Below are 19,780 nucleotides of genomic sequence, written 5' to 3'. Positions count from 1 at the left end.
GGGCAAAATAAACTTGGTTCCTCTTCCAGGAAAATTTGTAACAGTTCCAGTTGGTGTCCACTTTTTTATTATTGCCCTAACAGTAGAAATTGGCATTTTCAGGTGAGTAGCTATTTTTTATAACCATTCCCTGACTTATGAAGATCAACACACTTCTCCCTTGTGTTCAAGGGACACTTGTCCCTGAGGTTTGTGTGTTCTCTTATCTTTCCCATGTTGATTGATGACTAAGGGAATTTGGCCTCTGTGTCCCCTCATATTTGTATCACAGTTAATCAGGAAGTCATGGATTACAGCTTGAAAGTTCCTATACACTCCAATCAACTCAGAAATGTACAATTTAAATGGGAAACATGCTTCAGTTACATTGTGCTCACTATAATATCCAGGGGTGCCAATAATAGTGGCACATGAGGTTTTGTTGAAAATAATTATTTCTGATGAGGGAGTTGTTTTTTTTTTTAAATACATTTTTTTCCATTAAAGATTGGATTTTTCTCTTTTTTTTCAGTGTGAGATGAAGCTACTTCACCAAAACATCAATTTTTTCTCACCTTTTTTATTAATCTTTACAAGGGATGCCAATAATCATAGAGGAACACCTTTCAGGTGTATTCCATATGTAATAATGTAGTAATTGAGAGTAGTGCTATACCAGTTATATGGATGAATGTATTTCCTGTTTGTTTTCAGTATTTTTGTGTTTTTCTGTCTTTTTTTGTCTGTCTGTCTGAGTGTTTGCGTGTGTTTTGCAGGACAGGATTCACATAGAGAATGGAGCTCTAACTGTATTCTCAGTCAACTTGTCTGACGCTGGCATGTATCAGTGTGTTGCGGAAAACAAACATGGTATTATTTACTTCAGTGCTGAGCTAGTGGTGCTTGGTAAGACAGTTCTCAAGAGACTTCTCCTTTTATTCTTTGTGTCGTTTCCTGATTGCTTTTTGTTTATTTCTTTCCTTAATCATCACAAATTGCACTGTGTCCTGAATCTAAAGTATGTAATGGACTCTGGAAACCTTCTCCTAAGGCCATAACACTTTTGTTATACCTAAGGGAAAAACTGATATATGTTTCTGGCCTCATGCACAGTATATGCTTATGTGTAATCAGAGAGTATCGAGCTGAAATACAAGCATTCTAATAAAATAAAAGCATTAAAATGCATCTTTGTGAAGGTGAAGAAAGATGTTTTAGTCACTGTGATATTCCCTCTATTTCTCATTTGCATTCACACCTGGGAAATAATCTGCCCAAGCACATTAAAAAAAAAGTTTAGTGAGACTATTATGTGCTATATCATCACCCTTTGTGGTTGGGAGTCAAAGAGACTTTAATCCAGAGGGATGCTAATATCCAAAACGATTACATCCTAAATACAGATAGAAACAGTGCAGTGGCTGGCTATACATGCTGTGGAGAAAACATTTATTTGGCTCACATTCTCAGTGGCTATGGTGATAAGAGAGGTCGGGCAAATGGGTGGGAATTGTTATTGAATACTAAAGGGAGAAAATTAGGGCAAATCAGTAAAAATAAATAAATAAATAAATAAATAAATAAATAAATAAGAGCATCTCCAGATGTATGTAACTTCCCATTTGCCATTTGGAAGCAGTTCTTGCTCTCCGAATCAAAGCGATTGTAAGTGTAAGAGTATGACCATCCCCTCCATTTTTGCATAATTTGAATACATTGTTTTAGCCACGTTATGATCAAAGGTATCAGAAAGTAGTGAGTGTCAATGTAGGGATGTAAAAAAGGAGTGGGAGTGAGGAGGGAAGCAATTGAAGGCACTATTATTTCAGAAACAAAATGCCCAGTGTGGCATATAAAGCATCTGACAAAAAATCTTTTTAACACTATAGACAAATATGCTATGGGGAATTTTTCTGAAATAGTTTGGCTTTCCTCATCCTCTTAAAGGGACAGCTAACTGCAAAACAGCAGAAATGTATTCTTACTAATCACCTTTATCATATAGTGAAAGATTTCTCTCCTGATTTTCCAGGATGACAGTACCCAAATCCACAGGGTACGAGGGCTTACTTAACATTATGATGCTATGGCCTTCTCATTTACCAGTTTTCGGCCAAGTTAAAGACCTATGAGAGATTTTGTTCAGATGTTAGACAGCACTCTCCACCACCATAATCAAAACGCCAATTGAGAGGGTGTATTTTGGAAGAATGTTGTTCATCCCTTGAGTACAGTTTCAGAGTAGAATCAGTGCCTATACGAGGCACTTTAGTGTTCTCTGATGTGTGCAGATCAGTTTGCAGTCTCTCCTGTCCTCAGACAGGCCTCGAATCAGTTGATACACCCTACTGCTCTCAGATGAGTTATTATGCACTGCTTCTTTTTTTCTTCTCCTCAGCCTCACCGCCAGATTTCTCCAGATCCCAAGTGCGAGCACTACTTAAAGCTAAAACTGGCAGCACTGTGACTATGGAGTGCAGGCCCCAGGCTTATCCCCCTCCTACCATATCCTGGAGGAAAGGCAGTGAACAGCTCCAGAGCACAGAGAGGTAAAGATGTTAACACTTTGTTCCTCCTTTGTCTTTCTCCCTAGTGAGCTTTTGCTCACATTTTCTATTTGCCCTTTTAGTACTGTCTTACTTTTTTCTTCTCACCTTGTTAACTGTAATGGGTGGGTGGGGGGTGTTTTATTTTGTTTTGTTTTAAGCTTGATCTTGTCACAAAAATACATAGTTTTAGTCTTATTTCAGTCATAGAGTTATTGTTAGATTACGTTTGTCACAGCCAGATCCACTGTTCTGGGAATCCAGGATCCACTGTTCTTCCTTCCCCCTCCAAATCCAGACCATATAAAGGTCTTACTCACCTGACTTTTACACATCTAATTCCTAATTTTCTCCCAATCAATCTACTTATTTAAACTGCTTATTCACACAAACTCTTTGTGCGGTTTTGCCAACTTATTCTGGTTTTCAACCTGTTTGCTCTTTTATTTTTATTTTTGTGTTTATTGCTCTGTTTGCTGGATTATTTGACCTTCTGCCTATTTTTTCTCACACATCCACTTGACTCTGATTTACTAGAGTGACTTGGTGCAAATAGAGATACAATAATGAATAAATAGTGGTATTACTTGTATACTGTGATGAAAATGCCATTTTTAACTTTTCAGAGTCGAATGAAGTAATCATAGTCATTCTGTCAATCCCACCATGCAATAGCGCAGTATTAAAAATTTGTAGGCTATAAACATAATTGACTGCTCACACAGTCTAGTGCTGCTTTATGACATGATAATAGCAAAGGTCACTTCAGGACTTATTTTAATATCTTTTTCGCCTGCATTAACTTTAACTTTTAACAATGCCTCGCTTTACCTTGCCATCCAGTTATTGCAAACGGTGTCAAATGGTTTTGAGTCTGCTGTTGAGTCCATTTTGATGCAGACTTCAGTAAAGCTCACAATTAGTACATGTAGAGCTGAAAATATGAAATGGGACACCCAACAACCTTGCAGACCTAGTAGGCATGCAAAAACTAGGACTCATGGCTGCAAATACACTATTTGGGACAGGACCTTAACACTTGGAAATGATCCTTTTGGGTTTGTTTCCTTAATGTGTTTTTTAAAACATTATTAACCTTATATTAGCTTAACTAGATAGACCCTCCAAAAAGCAAAGAAAAGGTTTGTCGAAATGACTGGATCTGACATTTTCATTTCATTTTTATTTGTTGAGGAAATTGTCATTACATTTTGTTATGTATTCTGACTAGAAGGGTGAATTATTGTTTAAATTTCATCATGGAAAAAGGTTCTTGATGAACTTTTTTTTGTCTTTGTCTTACCTCTTTGATCATACCTCCACCATTCCGCTGCCCCCCCCCTTTCTTTCTGAGTCATTTTCCCCACTTCCTTGTCACACCACTAGCCTCAGTAAGCTTGTAGTGTGTTGTAACAGCTATCAAGAGGTGATGGAGGAACAGCAATTGTGGAGGGACACTGACCATAACACTCATGAATTGTGAAGGAGACTATTAGATTAGCCTGGCAGGGTGTTGCACAGCAATTTGGACAGATTCTATGAGGTATGAAATGATTCATGGTTGGAGGTGATAACATAATCAAAGCTTCTTTTTTTTCCAAATGAATTAGGATTAAGTGGTTTAGGAATTATTGCGTCCAGGAAATCATAGGCAGAAGAAAGGCATTAGCGTTATGCCATGGTGCGTTTGTCAAAAGTGCACTCAGTGGGACATCCCCAGTTCAATTTAACTGCAAGCTCACACAAAGGGCAGTTGATCTAATCCTATCAGAACCTAGCATTAGAGATCCCCAACATTGGACCTCGTTTATCAATCTTTTATCAAAGTTGTGTGTAAATGTTTTGTAAATCAAACCAAACTAAAATGTTCTGTCGCATTTAAATGTAGTGACGCTCCATAAAACTCCATAAAAGTTCAAATGCACAGACAGTGGTGAGCATGAAACCATTGATCAGGCTAAAGCCTGAAAACAGGAATGGAAATTATTTTGACTCAATACTCTGTCAATAAAAATATTTAATCATATATAATTATTATTATTTACTTCTTTTCACAAAATGTTCTCGATGGTACTCTTAGTCCCTGACCTACACTGTAAAAAAAAAATTTGTTGTTTTAACTTAAAAAAGTTAGTGCAAGGGCTGCCTTAAAATTTTGAGTTCACTGGAATTCACATAGTAAGTTAAATTGTTGTGAACTTACTATATTAATTTCAGTGAACTCAAAATTTTAAGGCAGCCCTTAAGGCAACCCTTGCACTAACTTTAAGTTAAAACAACAAATCATTTTTTACAGTGTAGTGAACGAGCATGAGGATGTGTTTTTGATAGGGACTCTAAAGCTCTTCTATAAGTAGCTCTGGAAAAGGGCATTTGTTAAATGCTGTAAACATAATACAAATAAGCAGTTTATCTTAGCGGTATAAGAGCGCAGTAATTTATGCAAATCATTTGAAGTCAGTCAAGTCAAGCTTTATATTACTTAGTCTTCTTATGTGAAAATTTGCACATACACAGGAGTGCGAGTGAGATACGAACATGTTTCTGAATTTATAGGATTTTCATGAATACAAATTTCTTATGTACACAGTTTATGCATACATCTGTTTATCTCCAACTTAATGAGGCCTATTGTTAATGTGAATGCAATCTAATTAGCAGCACTTTTTTTTCTTGAAAGTGCCAGTTTATACAGTAATAAGAGCATTCTGTATAAAACAGAAAAAAACAAGGATAAACCAATACCATCCACTTTAATAGTAACAGGTTACGTTTAGTCAGTCTGGAGGCTGAATTGACAAAGTATGATCTAGGAATATAGATCTCTGCCGTTTAAGAGATTCTACCTCATGAATTGATCCAGGAGCAAACAGTCTTTGACACAGACACAGCTGTTCAGAGATGTTTCTCTGTTTATTGTAGGACAAACATGAGTATATATTCACATTCAAGAGTGTGTTGTAGCTACGTGATTGGATAATGATGATGATTTAATTGACGGAGCTAAGTTATCTGTGTATAACCTAAATGGGTGAAGCATCACATCACAGGTTTAGACTACAATACTGTGTTAAAAAAAGAGAGACATTATGTACCATTGCATCACCCATCAGGCTCATAGTCTTATGAAAAGAAGAAAGATTACTGGTCAATATAACCTTCATTAAGCAGAGAGCAGAATGTGCGAGCGAAGATAAATCTCAAGGATTTAACTAACCAAAACAAGTAGCAATCAGACCAGCCTGTTCCAGTTCCAAGCACGCCAAGCAAATATCTCTATCATAACACCTGTACACCTGCCCATTTATGCAGTTATCCAATCAGTCAATCATGTGGCAGCAGTACAGTGCATAAAATCATGCAGGTCAGTAGCTGCAATTTTGTATGAAGGCATCATCAGACACTTGCTGGTCATGTTTCACGTCACAGTGAACCTGCTAGAAAATTGCTCTTGTCGTCTCCTGAGGCGAAACAGAAAAGGGAGACCACACTCATCGAGATGGAGACTGGCTATAATGGATCAAATCGAAAGATTGAGGGATATGAAACGCAAATTTCGTTCATGCTTCATCACTGCCAGATGGCATTGGATGACTCAAGAAGAAGAAGCTTCAGTTAATGTTCACATCAGACATCAGAATGGAGAAAACATGTGATCTCAGTGACTTTGATTGTGGCTTGGATGTTGGTGCCATGTAGTCTGGTTAACACCAGACCATATCACAAGTGAAACGATTGTGCAAAGCAGCATGGGATTTCCCAGGCTAGGTGCCATGGGATGGTTTGAGTATTTCAGAAACTGCTGATCTCCTGGGATTCTCACACACAGCACTCTCTAGCATTTACACAGAACGGTGTGAAAAACAAAAAACATCCTGTGTACAGAGGATCTGCAGGCTGACACACCTTATTGATGAGAGATATCTGAGGAGAATGAGCAGACTGGTCTGAGCTTACAGGAAATGTAAAGTAACTCAAATAAGCACTCTTTACAACCATGGTGAGCAGAAAAGCATCTCGGAATGCACAGCACATCAAATCTTGAGGTGGATGAGCTACAACAGCAGAAGCCCATACTGGGTTCCTTTACTGTCAGCCAAGAACAAGAATCTGAGGCCATCATGGGCACAGACTTACCCAAACTGGATAATTGAAGACTGGGAAAAGACCAGATGATGTTTTTTTTTCTTCTGTTCTTCAACTGTCTATTTTGAGTGAGTCTGTGCTGATGATAGCGTCAGACTCCTGTTCTTGGCTGACAAGAGTGGAACCTAATGTACTCTTGTCATATTGTAGCCCATCCACCTCAAGGTTCAATGTTTTGTGCATGCTGAGATGCTTTTCTGATCACCATGATTGTAAGGCGTGATTATATGAGTTAATATATCCTTCCTGGCAGCTTGAGCCAATCTAACCATTTTCCTCTGACCTTTCTTATCAACAAGGTGTTTCCACCCTAAGAACTGTCGCTCACGCAATGTATTTTTGCACCATTCTGTCTAAACTCAAAAGACTGTAGTGTGACATCCCAAAGATATCCCAAATATTTCTGGACTTGGTTATGGTGGCACTGCTGGCCCAAGGCCTTCCTGAGTAATAGCAGGATGATGTAGCTATAAATGCAGCACATTTATTACAGGCCTCATGAACTGTAGCATTTGAAGGAATGTTACTGACGGTAATAAACATGTATTTTCGCCATCAAGCTGCATCAGCTAGCTATAAGCCCTGCAACACCATGCAATGATTAATGTTCAAGTCCATTAAAGTCCACTAATGGGGCCCTTTTTAAAAACCGAGATGAAACTTCACATTTTGTTGGCCAAAGAGGTTTCCATTTTGGGTAATGCTTGTCTCTGTCCTCCAGGATAAGTCTTCTCCCTGATGGAACACTAAAAATCATAAATGTGACCAAGACAGATGTGGGCAGCTACACATGCCTGGCTAGAAACCAATTTGGGATGGCAAGCACCAACAGAAGACTACTGGTCACAGGTGAGTGTGTTATTTTACACTTTTATTGGCTTGTGTGCTGTTCATGGTGCTATACACCTTGGTAACAGAAACATTTGGGGTGTTTAAGTTATCAAGTATTCAAGCAGTGTTTATGTTTTGTAAAGTCAGAAAGTGATGTAAATTATGTGTCAGCATGGCTGTTATACACCGACACATGCTGTGACTGTTAAATAAATTCAGACAGATCATTGTCTGGTGAGAGAAATTGCCAGTGTTGTGGACAATGCATTATTTTGAGCTTCTGGTGAACAATTTTTTCCCACTATCATGAAGTTAGAGAGGAAAGCTTTCTGGTCACTTTCTATATAAGAGCTTTAAAGTAGTGCACCACTCTGCTGGTTCAATTCAGTTTGTCAGACGTACTCGATAGAGATGGGAGAAAAGCAAATGTATTTCTATGTGTGCGCTGGTGTAATTACGTGTTTGTTCACAATGGTCCTGTAGTTATGCAGGATTACAGTTAAGGTTTAATTCTGTATGTAATTTAGTTTTATAGCTGTGATACTGTGTAGTTTATTTGTAGATTAAAAATAAATTACACTCTGCCTTTTCTCTTTCAAAACTCTGTCAACTGGATCCATCAGATAATTAAATAATATTGGCTGGCTTTTTTTTTCATGGTATATCAGATACAACCCCAATTCCAAAAAAGTTGGGACAAAGTACAAATTGTAAATAAAAATGGAATGCAATAATTTACAAATCTCAAAAACTGATATTGTATTCACAATAGAACATAGACAACATATCAAATGTCAAAAGTGAGACATTTTGAAATTTCATGCCACATATTGGCTCATTTGAAATTTCATGACAGCAACACATCTCAAAAAAGTTGGGACGGGGGCAATAAGAGGATGGAAAAATTAAAGGTACAAAAAAGGAACAGCTGGAGGACCAAATTGCAACTCATTAGGTCAATTGGCAATAGGTCATTAACATGACTGGGTATAAAAAGAGCATCTTGGAGTGGCTCTCAGAAGTAAAGATGGGAAGAGGATCACCAATCCCCCTAATTCTGCGCCGACAAATAGTGGGGCAGTATCAGAAAGGAGTTCGACAGTGTAAAATTGCAAAGAGTTTGAACATATCATCATCTACAGTGCATAATATCATGAAAAGATTCAGAGAATCTGGAAGAATCTCTGTGCGTAAGGGTCAAGGCTGGAAAACCATACTGGGTGCCCGTGATCTTTGGGCCCTTCGACAGCACTGCATCACATACAGGCATCCTTCTGTATTGGAAATCACAAAATGGGCTCAGGAATATTTCCAGAGAACATTATCTGTGAACACAATTCACCGTGCCATCCGCCGTTGCCAGCTAAAACTCGATAGTTCAAAGAAGAAGCTGTATCTAAACATGATCCAGAAGCGCAGACGTCTTCTCTGGGCCAAGGCTCATTTTAAATGGACTGTGGCAAAGTGGAAAACTGTTCTGTGGTCAGACGAATCAAAATGTAAAGTTCTTTATGGAAATCAGGGACGCCGTGTCATTCGGACTAAAGAGGAGAAGGACGACCCAAGTTGTTATCAGCGCTCAGTTCAGAAGCCTGCATCTCTGATGGTATGGGGTTGCATTAGTGCGTGTGGCATGGGCAGCTTACACATCTGGAAAGACACCATCAATGCTGAAAGGTATATCCAGGTTCTAGAGCAACATATGCTCCCATCCAGATGACATCTCTTTCAGGGAAGACCTTGCATTTTCCAACATGACAATGCCAAACCACATACTGCATCAATTACAGCATCATGGCTGCGTAGAAGAAGGGTCCGGGTACTGAACTGGCCAGCCTGCAGTCCAGATCTTTCACCCATAGAAAACATTTGGCGCATCATAAAATGGAAGATACAACAAAAAAGACCCAAGACAGTTGAGCAACTAGAATCCTACATTAGACAAGAATGGGTTAACATTCCTATCCCTAAACTTGAGCAACTTGTCTCCTCAGTCCCCAGACGTTTACAGACTGTTGTAAAGAGAAAAGGGGATGTCTCACAGTGGTAAACATGGCCTTGTCCCAACTTTTTTGAGATGTGTTGTTGTCATGAAATTTAAAAATCACCTATTTTTTCTCTTTAAATGATACATTTTCTCAGTTTAAACATTTGATATGTCATCTATATTCTGAATAAAATATGGAATTTTGAAACTTCCACATTATTGCGTTCCGTTTTTATTTACAATTTGTACTTTGTCCCAACCTTTTTGGAATCGGGGTTGTATATTCCATTCAGCTAGCATGATATTAAATGAGTCAAAGACGAGTTCAATATCATGCTAGCTGAATGGAATGTATCTGATATACCATGCAAAAAAGCCAGCCAATGTTATTATTATTATTATTATTATTATTATTATTATTATTATTATACATTCCTTTCGGGTGTTCAACACATCTTTCTCTTTCAAAATTCTTTCAATATCTTCCGTATTTAACGAAGCAAACCTGGCGGCCATGTTTGTTTACAAATTGTCACAGTCACTCACTAGCACAGAAGTTTTATGTCTCCGACATATGACGTCATGTTGTCTTGAGAACCATGCAATATCGTAAACCATATTCAATGCTCATTCTCCATTGGGTACAGTGATGTAATACATGTAGGATAAGCAATATGCTAACAATATTGCATGCTATCAAGCCAAATGAACGAAACCCGCTAGAAGGGAATAGAATACATGTTTTTATTCCATCAAAAAAGTGTCCTGTATGTATAATGATTAGCATTTATTTGATTCAAGATATTAAACATATTCTATGGCCTTGGCAGTCATCAGGTTTCAGCTGTATTGAAAACATTTTTTGGACTGATGTGTTAGACAACATTTTCCACCACCATCATCAAAACACCAAAAATAGTGTTCATCTCTCAAGTACAGTTCCAGAGACTTGCAGAATCTGTGTTCCAAAGTGCAATGAAGCTGTTCTGGTGTCTTGTGTTGTCCCAACACTTTACTAAGAAAGTGTATGTTGCTTTTCTGTTAATATGCCACCTGTCTGTATTTTTAAAAAAAAAAAAAGCTTATTATTCTGAAATCATAATTGACCATCAGTTGATTGACAGGTAGCAGCATATTGTAATGTGAGGTCGTGTGGGATATTTTGCTCAGATCCCACACGGATCACTCAGGGCCCAGTGGATATGGAGATCATAGTGGGTGAGAGTATCGTGCTGCCATGCCAAATCGAATGTGATGCCTCTCTGGATGTGTCCTTCTCTTGGGCCTTTAACGGGCAGCTCCTCAACAAACTCGACCCGCACTATGAGCATGTCGGTGGGGTAAGTGGAAAAAAAATTGAATGTATAATATAATGGCATGTGCTTATAACTTCACGGTTTCTTCGAGGATGATATTAAACAGAATTAAGTGTCATATTTAGTTAAGCAATATCAGTTCCACACAACAGTAGAATCACATTTGGCCTTTAGTAGTTTATTAAAGCAGCAATACAGAAATATGTAAGCTCATTTTACCTTGTGCTTTTTCTTTTTGTTTTTTTAAAGGAAGCTTTTTTGTAGGATTTTCTGTAGCCTTGGTTATCACTGGTGTGACATGTTAACAGTACTAGCTATTTCAGGTTTCCTCATTGTGGCGTACCTGTACTGTACATCATAACATCATTAGTGTCCACATAATCACTACTTGCCGAATTATGACAGAGTAAACTCTAAGACTAGATCAAGGTTAAATTTAAGATTAACTGTAATCTGCTTTTGGTGAAAAATGACAGGGTTAAACTATAAGGATTACACAGCCCCCCCCCCCCCCCCCCCCCCGATATATCTTTTGTCTACTGCTTCTGCTGCTTTGGCACATTTGTATAACCATTTAGTGCTTTTATTTAATGTTCTTTCCATCAAAATTCAATCAGCCCTCTATTCAGTGCCCTCATATGACTCTGGGTCGTATTTGCTTTGATGCTTAGTGACCTGCAAAGTCTGAGCTAGACAAATATGAAATTAGTACTTCTTGGCTATGTAATGATGATAATTAGTGTCCAGAAAGGAGGTCGAAAAATTTGCTCCAGAGATTCCATTCGGATGTATTGTATCAGTATTGAATCTGCATGATTACTTTTAGCTCTTGAAGAAAGTTCTATAAAGCTGTCTTATATAAGGATGAAATACAGAAATTAGATTGGCTTTGAAGTATGTATGTCGTAATGCATTGTGAAAGAAAATGTGGTTATAAATCATAGCAGCAGTCCAGGAATAAGGAATTCGGATTTTTTACTTTTTTTTTTCTTTTTTCTTTTTGCTTGATTGTGAAATTAGGTTTGCTGATCAGACTAAACTCATCGACAAATCAGTCAAATCACATCCATTGACAAATTACATCAATCAGCCTTTAGGCAGATGCTCTCTCACACATTTTCCACATTTTAGGTTGAACCGTGATTCATATCTGTCATAAGCTTCCATTTTCTACGAATTCGCTCATCTGGTGGAATTATTGGTTTGAAGTTCACGGCTTAGAGGAATTTCATAGGACTGCTTTCCATAATGAAAGCAAAGCTGCAGACTTAGATTTGGCTCAAAATTCATATTAATTCCTTAATGCTGGTTTTAATTCTTCTGAATCTTTTGAATCCATAAATACTATTATTGCCAAGAGGTATGACTGTAAGGTTTGATTTAATTAAAAATAACAATCACATCAGTGTAATTGAGATTATGATGTTTGTATGCTTTTGACCATTGATGTTTAGTAGTGTTTGCTGTTTTTGTGAATTTTTGACAGTTGTTGTGTAAATGAGTGTTTTCACAATATTTGTAAAGTGCACAAGATTAGAACATATTTAAATAATATTGGCTGGCGTTGAGTGGTATATCAGATATATTCTATTCAGCCAGCATGGCACTGACCGAGTCAAAGACGAGTTCAGTATCATGCTAGCTGAATGGAATATATATGACATACCATGAAAAAAAGCCAGCTAATATTATTATTATAATACATACTCTCTTTTGCAGTTTTTCAATGCCTGTTGGTATGTTTTTCTCTTGTATATACGCGTGAAGAATATCTAATGAAGTTTTGGTAGCCTTTCGGGTGTTCAACGCATCTTTCTCTTTCACGGCAAACAAAGAAATGCTTCTGCGCATGCACAGCAGAAAACTCTCCAATTGAATATTCGCATCAGCTCTGAAGTGTGACGTCATGTTGTCTTGGCAACCATGTAATATCGTAAACCATATACAACACTCATTCTCCATTGGGTAGAGTGACGTAGTACATGTAGGATAAGTGATATGCTAACAATATTTCATGCTGTCAAACCAAATGAATGAAACCCACTAGAAGGGAATAGAATACATGTTTTATTCCATGGAAAAAGTGTCCTGTATGTATAATAATTCACATTATTTCTTATATGGCCCAGGAAATATGAATCACTGAGGCCACAGAACACAAACCACAGGAAATCCTCTTTATTGTTGTTAAAAGGGAACAGAGAAGGGAAATGTTAGAAGGGTTCGCTGTGTCAAAATCATAAGAATCCATATACAGTATATATATATATATATATATATATATATATATATATATATATATATATATATATATATATATATAGTGGTCAATGGGGGCCTTTCTGTGTGGAGTTTACATGTTCTCCCTGTGTCTGCGTGGGTTTCCTCTGGATGCTCTGGTTTCCCCCACAGTCCAAAGACATGCAGGTTAGGTTAATTGGTGGCTCTCAATTGACCGTAGGTGTGAATGGTTCTTTGTCTCTGTGTTAGCCCTGCGATGACCTGGCAACTTATCCAGGGTGTACCCTGCCTCTTGCCCATAGTCAGCTGGGATAGGCTGTAGCTTGTCTGCGACCCTGTACAGGATAAGTGGCTACAGATAATGGATGGATGGAGATTTTATATATATATATATATATATATATATATATATATATATATATATATATATATATATATATATATATAAAATTATCCAAACTTCATTTTAGGATGCTATTTCTCCCTCAGTTTTCAACCAATCATCACCAAATTTCACATGCATAATACCTCTGGGCTGAATTACGTTGCTATGACTTTTGGTGGTGATCTGGATCACTGATCCAGAATGAGCCATGATAAACAGGATTTTTTTCAATCACTCATAACTGTCAATTTTCATGATTTTTTCAATCAGGTTTTTTTTTCAGCAAAATGACCTTCACCTTGATCTTCAACTGACAAAGGTCAGCTAGCGCAAATCTCTCTAGTTTAATATACAGTTTAAATACTAGCTACAGCAATGCTTGGTAGACAACACTACCACTATTTGCAAAGTGTCATTTCTATTTTGGTTAAATAATTCTATATACATAGCTGGCATTGCAGATATATTTCAAAGATGCCTCTTGTTTGCCCTGAACATGCCAGCTTCTTTATCATTATTAAATTACCACATTTGTTTAATTGCACCCATCTGAATCAGTGTTCATCACAGGCACTGTTGTGTAATTCAGGCTGTCTGCACGCTGCATCCAATCACTGCACCTCTTGTGCTCAAGCTCTAATTAGAACCCATTATATTCGAGGTTGAGTAGCTGGATCTGGTGCAGGCTGGGAAATGTTTATCCAAGACAGACATTTCAAACAGTATAGTAAATGCGATTAAGGATTACACCAGCAAATATGTAAATTTCATGTGCATTCTGTAATTGTGTGCATTCTTCTGAATATGTATGTTAGATATACTAATTTGCATGTTATTTAGTTAAGCCTGTAAAGTTTAGCAAGTGTTTTGTGTGTGTGTGTGTGTGTGTGTGTACACAAAGGGCGTGGCTGGAGATCTAATGATACGCAATATACAGCTGAAGCATGCCGGGAAGTATGTCTGCGTAATCGACACTGATGTAGAAAGTTTGTCTGCGGCTGCCATTTTGATTGTAAAAGGTAAAAAAATATATATCTATATATTTATAAATACACTTGCCTTTCATAGCGAAAGAGCTACGTGAAAAGGAATAGACTATATTTAATACATTTTATTCTTAATAATAATTATGCTTAAACATTTTACACAGATGTAAAACCATGTACTTATATGATCTTATTATATGCAAGTAGAAAATATGTTTAATTGGCAAATGAGTAACTTAAGCACTTTCAACTAAACTCTTGCATGCTCATGTTTAATGTGTAAAATCATTCAGTGCTTGTTTTATTCTTTTTTTTTACTGTGCTCTCTGTGTAATATGCATTGATCAATGTGTTTTGTTCCTTTATTATGAGTTAATTTGAGAAACCTGACAAAGATGTTTATCATGGAACGCTAATGAGCATTAGGGGGTCAATAGCTTTTAATTAATCTTCGTCCAGCATGCTCAACATCTTCAGTTTAAAAGATTAAAGGAGGCTTAGAAATAATACAGAAACATACCAGACATTAAAATATAAAATATCTCTTATTTAATGTTATTGTAGTCTGTTTAAGAATAAGAATGTTTGAGTGTTTCAGAGTGTTGATGGGCTTGAAATGATGGAATTACTGATGATGGTGTTTAATTACTTCTTTGTTTTATTTGTTTCTTTGCTTGCTCATTAAATGTTGTACCTTTTAAAGCAATTTAGTATTCTGTTTAAAACAAGCAACACACTGAAAAGCCCAGTTTACTGTCATATTCTAGCGAATACAGCCTTCAATCATATTACGCCAGTTATTGTAATATTACAGCCTGAAGAGAGTGTATTTCTCGACAACTCCAGGGGTTCGTGTGATTGAGGCTAACTGTAGATTATTTAGTCTGGCTTAGTGAGTACAAAACCCAGAACAGCCAAACTGCTATTGCTTGCTATTAACCTTTAATCATTTGAGCAGCACTGTTTAATGGCTAACCCAGCTCTCTGATCCGAGCTTTCACCCAAGTTGGGATATGTGACAAGAAAAAAAAGCATTTATTCCTTGGTGAATGAATGAATTAAGTCATAAATGAAAAATTAAATTGTTGAATTGAGTCAGGTCCCCCTGGAGCTCCAGACAGTGTAACGGTAGAGGAGATCACAGACAGCACAGCGCAGCTCTCCTGGAGGCCTGGACAGGACAATGGCAGTCCCATCCTCAGCTACATCATCCAGACCAAAACAGCTTTCACTGTGGGCTGGCAGGCAGTAAATACAGGTAAAGAGAACATATGTTTGACCGAATGTACAGTAAATGGTTATTAGTATTTATGCACAATGACCTTCACTCGAGCTCACCAGTCATGTTCCTTTAAAATTCCTTTGAAATTGATTACTTCTGGGAGTTCAAATGAAAATGATCAATTTAAAGACTTTACAGTAACAACTTTGTGCTTGGATTAATTTCTCTAATGAGTATGATAAATCTATTTAGTAAAATGGTAATATATTAGACAAATGAGGTCCCATTAACAGAACTGAAATTTATACAGGACTGAGCATTGTTTCAGCACGCAGAGGCGGAGCCAGGAAAATGGGGGGGGTGTCAACCCAGTAAGGCTGGGGGTCCAGGGGCTGCCAGAGGCCCCCGGAAGCTCTGCAGTTTTTAAATACCTGGAGATGCATTTTGAGCTGTCAGAGAAATGTTGTAAATGAAATCTCTTAAAGAAAATTACCATATTAAAAATATGTTTTAAAAGTAGGAATTTTCAAAACCATTTTATTAGTCATTGACAATGATATTGTCAGAGTTGCAGGTACATGCATAGGAAATAATTACAACTGATATATGGTAATATTGATGAAAGTTGCATTGTCATATAATGCGTTACCACATGACACACTACAGTGTAGTACACTGACCACAAAACACCTTATATCAGTAAATTATTACTATTTTAGCAACTGCAATCTGAGCTCCTGCTCAGGACATTCAATGTACATATAAGACAGTGAATATACCCAGGTAAACTGAGGTAATATAGGTGGCCACTTAAGAAAGCGCTTAATACTGAGATAACTATAAACAAAGACTGCAAGAGCTGAATGTCTATAATACAAAGTCAGTAACTGCAATCTGAGCTCCTGAGTCTAATAGACTGAGATAACGATACAATGATTGTGTGAGTTGCATGTGAACAAGTCCTATAATAAGTCTTAGTTCCCAAGACTCAGGGGATCTCAAGCAGAGTTTCTTCAGAGCTGTTGCAAAACTCAACAGCTCTCATAGACCTATCCAGCCACTGTCGGAAAAATCAAAGTGAGGCTCACCCCCAAAACGGCACGTGTACCGTGTACATACACAGGGTATAGTAAGTACAGGGATACCCTGTTAGTGAATACGAGCAGTAGCCACTGTAAAAAAAAAAAAAGTTACGCCAACTTAAAAATTCAAGGCAACTTACTGCACAGGATTTTTGAGTTTATGTGACAACTAAGATTTTTACGTTTTGAAGAAAGTTGTGCCAACTTATACTTTTGGTCTCCGATAACTTAGCCTTCATATTCACACAAACTTAATTTTGTCCGTTTTACATGATAAGAGTTCAACTTTAAGGCCACTAATCTTTCATCCAAGTAAAAACTAATTTGACAAACGAAATGTGCAAACAATTCAGTATACTGAATTGTTTGCACATTTCGTTTGTCAAATTAGCTTCAGGCTTAAAATAAGTGAATGTGTGACTTAACAAAAAAGCACTGCCACTACAGTTTTATAGCAGTTTTGCTACCATCATGTTAAAATAAACATGCTATTTGAACCGGATTGTTATTTGTTTTATTGTGGGATAAAAAGAAAATTGAACTCAATTTTTGAAGTTTTTACTTGGATGAAAGATTAGTGGCCTTAAAGTTGAATTCTTATCATGTAAAACTGAAAAAATTAAGTTTGTGTGAATATGAAAACCAAAAGTATAAGTTGGCACAACTTCAAAACTTAAAAATCTTAGTTGTCACATAAACTCAAAAATCCTGTGCAGTAAGTTGCCTTGAATTTTTAAGTTGGCGTAACTTTTTTTTTTTACAGTGCAGACAGCTGACATGTGTGTGTACGCAGTAAGCCTGCAGCAGCATCTTATCATTTTGGCTTGTGAACATGCATGTTAACGATACCATAAACATAAAAGGATGGTGCACACCCTTTACATAGTCTACAGTGCAGTCCGGGATTACAGTATGTTATTATGTCGATGCACGAAGTTCCCACACTCTGTTAAAATCCAACAGGACTCGCCCGGGTTGCTTTTCACTTCATTCGTGTCATGAGCGAAAAAACTAAACCAGGACCTACTATTAAATATAAATTTATACCATTAGCTCTTCAGCTCAATCCCACGTAACGATTTATTTTATTTATATCTCGGTATCTGCAATACTAAAACTTTCTTTCTTTCTTTTTTTTTGGACAGGGGCACCCGGCGCCCCCCAAAGCCACACAGGCAGACTTGTTACTGTTTGATTTTATAGTATACAATAATCAGTGCCTCCAGAAAGTATTCACACCATAGTGATTCTTTCTCTTTTTGTTGTATTGCAACATCAAATTTAAGTATATTAGAATGGAATTTTATCTGCTTTTTTAAGTGACTACAGAAATAAAAATTAAACATTTTTAAGTGTCCTCAGAATTATTTAAAAATTAAAAAATCTAAAATTTGCTTAACTGATAAGTATTCAGCCCAATACAGCTAATGGGTATCACAGCTAAAATGGCAGATCAGATTGGTCTTGCTGTCCTGGAAACCAAAGAACTGTGCCATGAAGCTTTGAAATATTAAGAGTTAAAAATGGAGAAGGTTATAAAAACATTAGCAAAGCTTTGAACCTTCCTGGGAGCACTGTAAAATTCATTATAACAAAGGGGGAAAATATAGCACAACCCAGACCGTACTAAGATCAGGCCATCCTTCCAAATTGAGAGCACGGGTAAGAAGGGCAATTGTCCAAGATGGGTTTAAGAGCCAGCTGCGACACTGAAGAAGGTACAGAGCTCACTGGCTGGAATGACAGAACCTGTGAAGACCTCAACAATATCATCAGCTCTTCACAGATCTGGCCCCTGGGAGAGTGGGCAGAAAGAAGCCACTTCTGTAAAAGGTTAGCATAAAGGCATGCCTGGGGTTTGCTGGATGGAATGTGATTAAATCTGAAAGCTTTTGGGGAAAGATTTTGATCCGTTTTGTCTAAAAGCAAAGTGTTATGTTTGGCACAGACCAAATACAGCCCAACACCCATGTAACACTAAGCCAGAAATCTGTGGCCAGGGTAAAGAAATAATGTCCCAACAGGACAATGAGCCAAAGCACAGGACAAAAAAGCAGTGGCTTGGAAAACAAAGGCTTGTGTTTTGCAGTGACCAAGTCAAAGCCCAGATTTAATTCCAATTAAATCTGTAGCATAACCTGAAAATTGCTGTCCACCAACATTCTCCATCCTTTGTCAGAGTTTGAGAAAATCTGCATTGAGGAAAGAAAGAAAACGTCAACATCAAGCGCTCATAGAGACGCATCCAAGACAACTCAAAATTATATCCCCACTAAGAGGGGTGAATAATTATCAATTAAGTTTTTAGGGGTTTTTTTCAGATAATACTGACGGCATCTAAGTACATTCTTTAAATTTTTATTTCCATAGAGAGTAACTTCAGAAGGAGCAGAAAATTCTGCTATTCTTAAATTTCCTGTTGCAACAAAAAGAGAAATAAGCAGTGAATAATTTTCTGGAGGCACTGAAGTTATAAAAAATGATTTACAACCACACTTCAGTTTTACCCAAAAGAGGGTTGGTTCACTTTTGAGTCTGGTTTCTCTCAAGGTTTCTTCCTCACATTGTCCCATGGAGTTTTTCCTTTACATTGTCACCTCTCAGTGATCCATATCTACATCCCCAGTTCATTATTGTGACAATATCTATTAAAAAGCAAGATACAAATAGAATTAAATTGCAAAGAACATGAGTGTTAGACATAGTGTCAGTGTCTGGCATCCCAAACTTACAGTAAAAGCTCTCTAAAGATGTGAGCCTGTTCTTGCTCTAAGAGTTTCAGGTAATCAAGATCATTCTGTCGAGGCTAGGTTTTGTGTGTCTCTTTTCAGTGCCTGAGGCGATAGATGGGAACACTTTGACTGCTACAGTGGTGGACCTGAATGCGTGGGTAGAGTATGAGTTCCGAGTGCTGGCTAGAAACAGCGTTGGCGTAGGAGAACCAAGCCCAGCCTCACTCAAAACCAGAACCGAGGATGCAGGTGAGTCCCAATATTCCACTGACAAGATGATATGCTACGATACAATGATAAAATGTAGTATAACAAGAAGGTTATTAC

At 37.4% G+C, this 19,780-nt stretch overlaps 1 protein-coding gene across 1 annotated transcript in view; it reads left to right on the top strand.

The window, feature by feature from the left end:
* The window catches only part of cntn3a.2 (contactin 3a, tandem duplicate 2), a 145,682-nt gene that overhangs the window by 98,541 nt on the left and 27,361 nt on the right, over positions 1-19,780 (top strand). The window contains exons 10-16 of the mRNA XM_060937972.1: positions 756-885; positions 2,378-2,528; positions 7,393-7,520; positions 10,660-10,829; positions 14,333-14,450; positions 15,517-15,675; positions 19,553-19,702. Of these exons, the coding sequence (XP_060793955.1) occupies positions 756-885; positions 2,378-2,528; positions 7,393-7,520; positions 10,660-10,829; positions 14,333-14,450; positions 15,517-15,675; positions 19,553-19,702 (1,006 nt within the window). The remainder of the gene's footprint in view (positions 1-755; positions 886-2,377; positions 2,529-7,392; positions 7,521-10,659; positions 10,830-14,332; positions 14,451-15,516; positions 15,676-19,552; positions 19,703-19,780) is intronic.

Source organism: Neoarius graeffei, chromosome 13 (genome assembly GCF_027579695.1).
Source record: "Neoarius graeffei isolate fNeoGra1 chromosome 13, fNeoGra1.pri, whole genome shotgun sequence".
Lineage (NCBI taxonomy): Eukaryota > Metazoa > Chordata > Actinopteri > Siluriformes > Ariidae > Neoarius > Neoarius graeffei.
The sequence above is the reverse complement of the archived record's forward strand: the minus strand, read 5'-3'. Positions and strand labels throughout refer to the sequence as shown.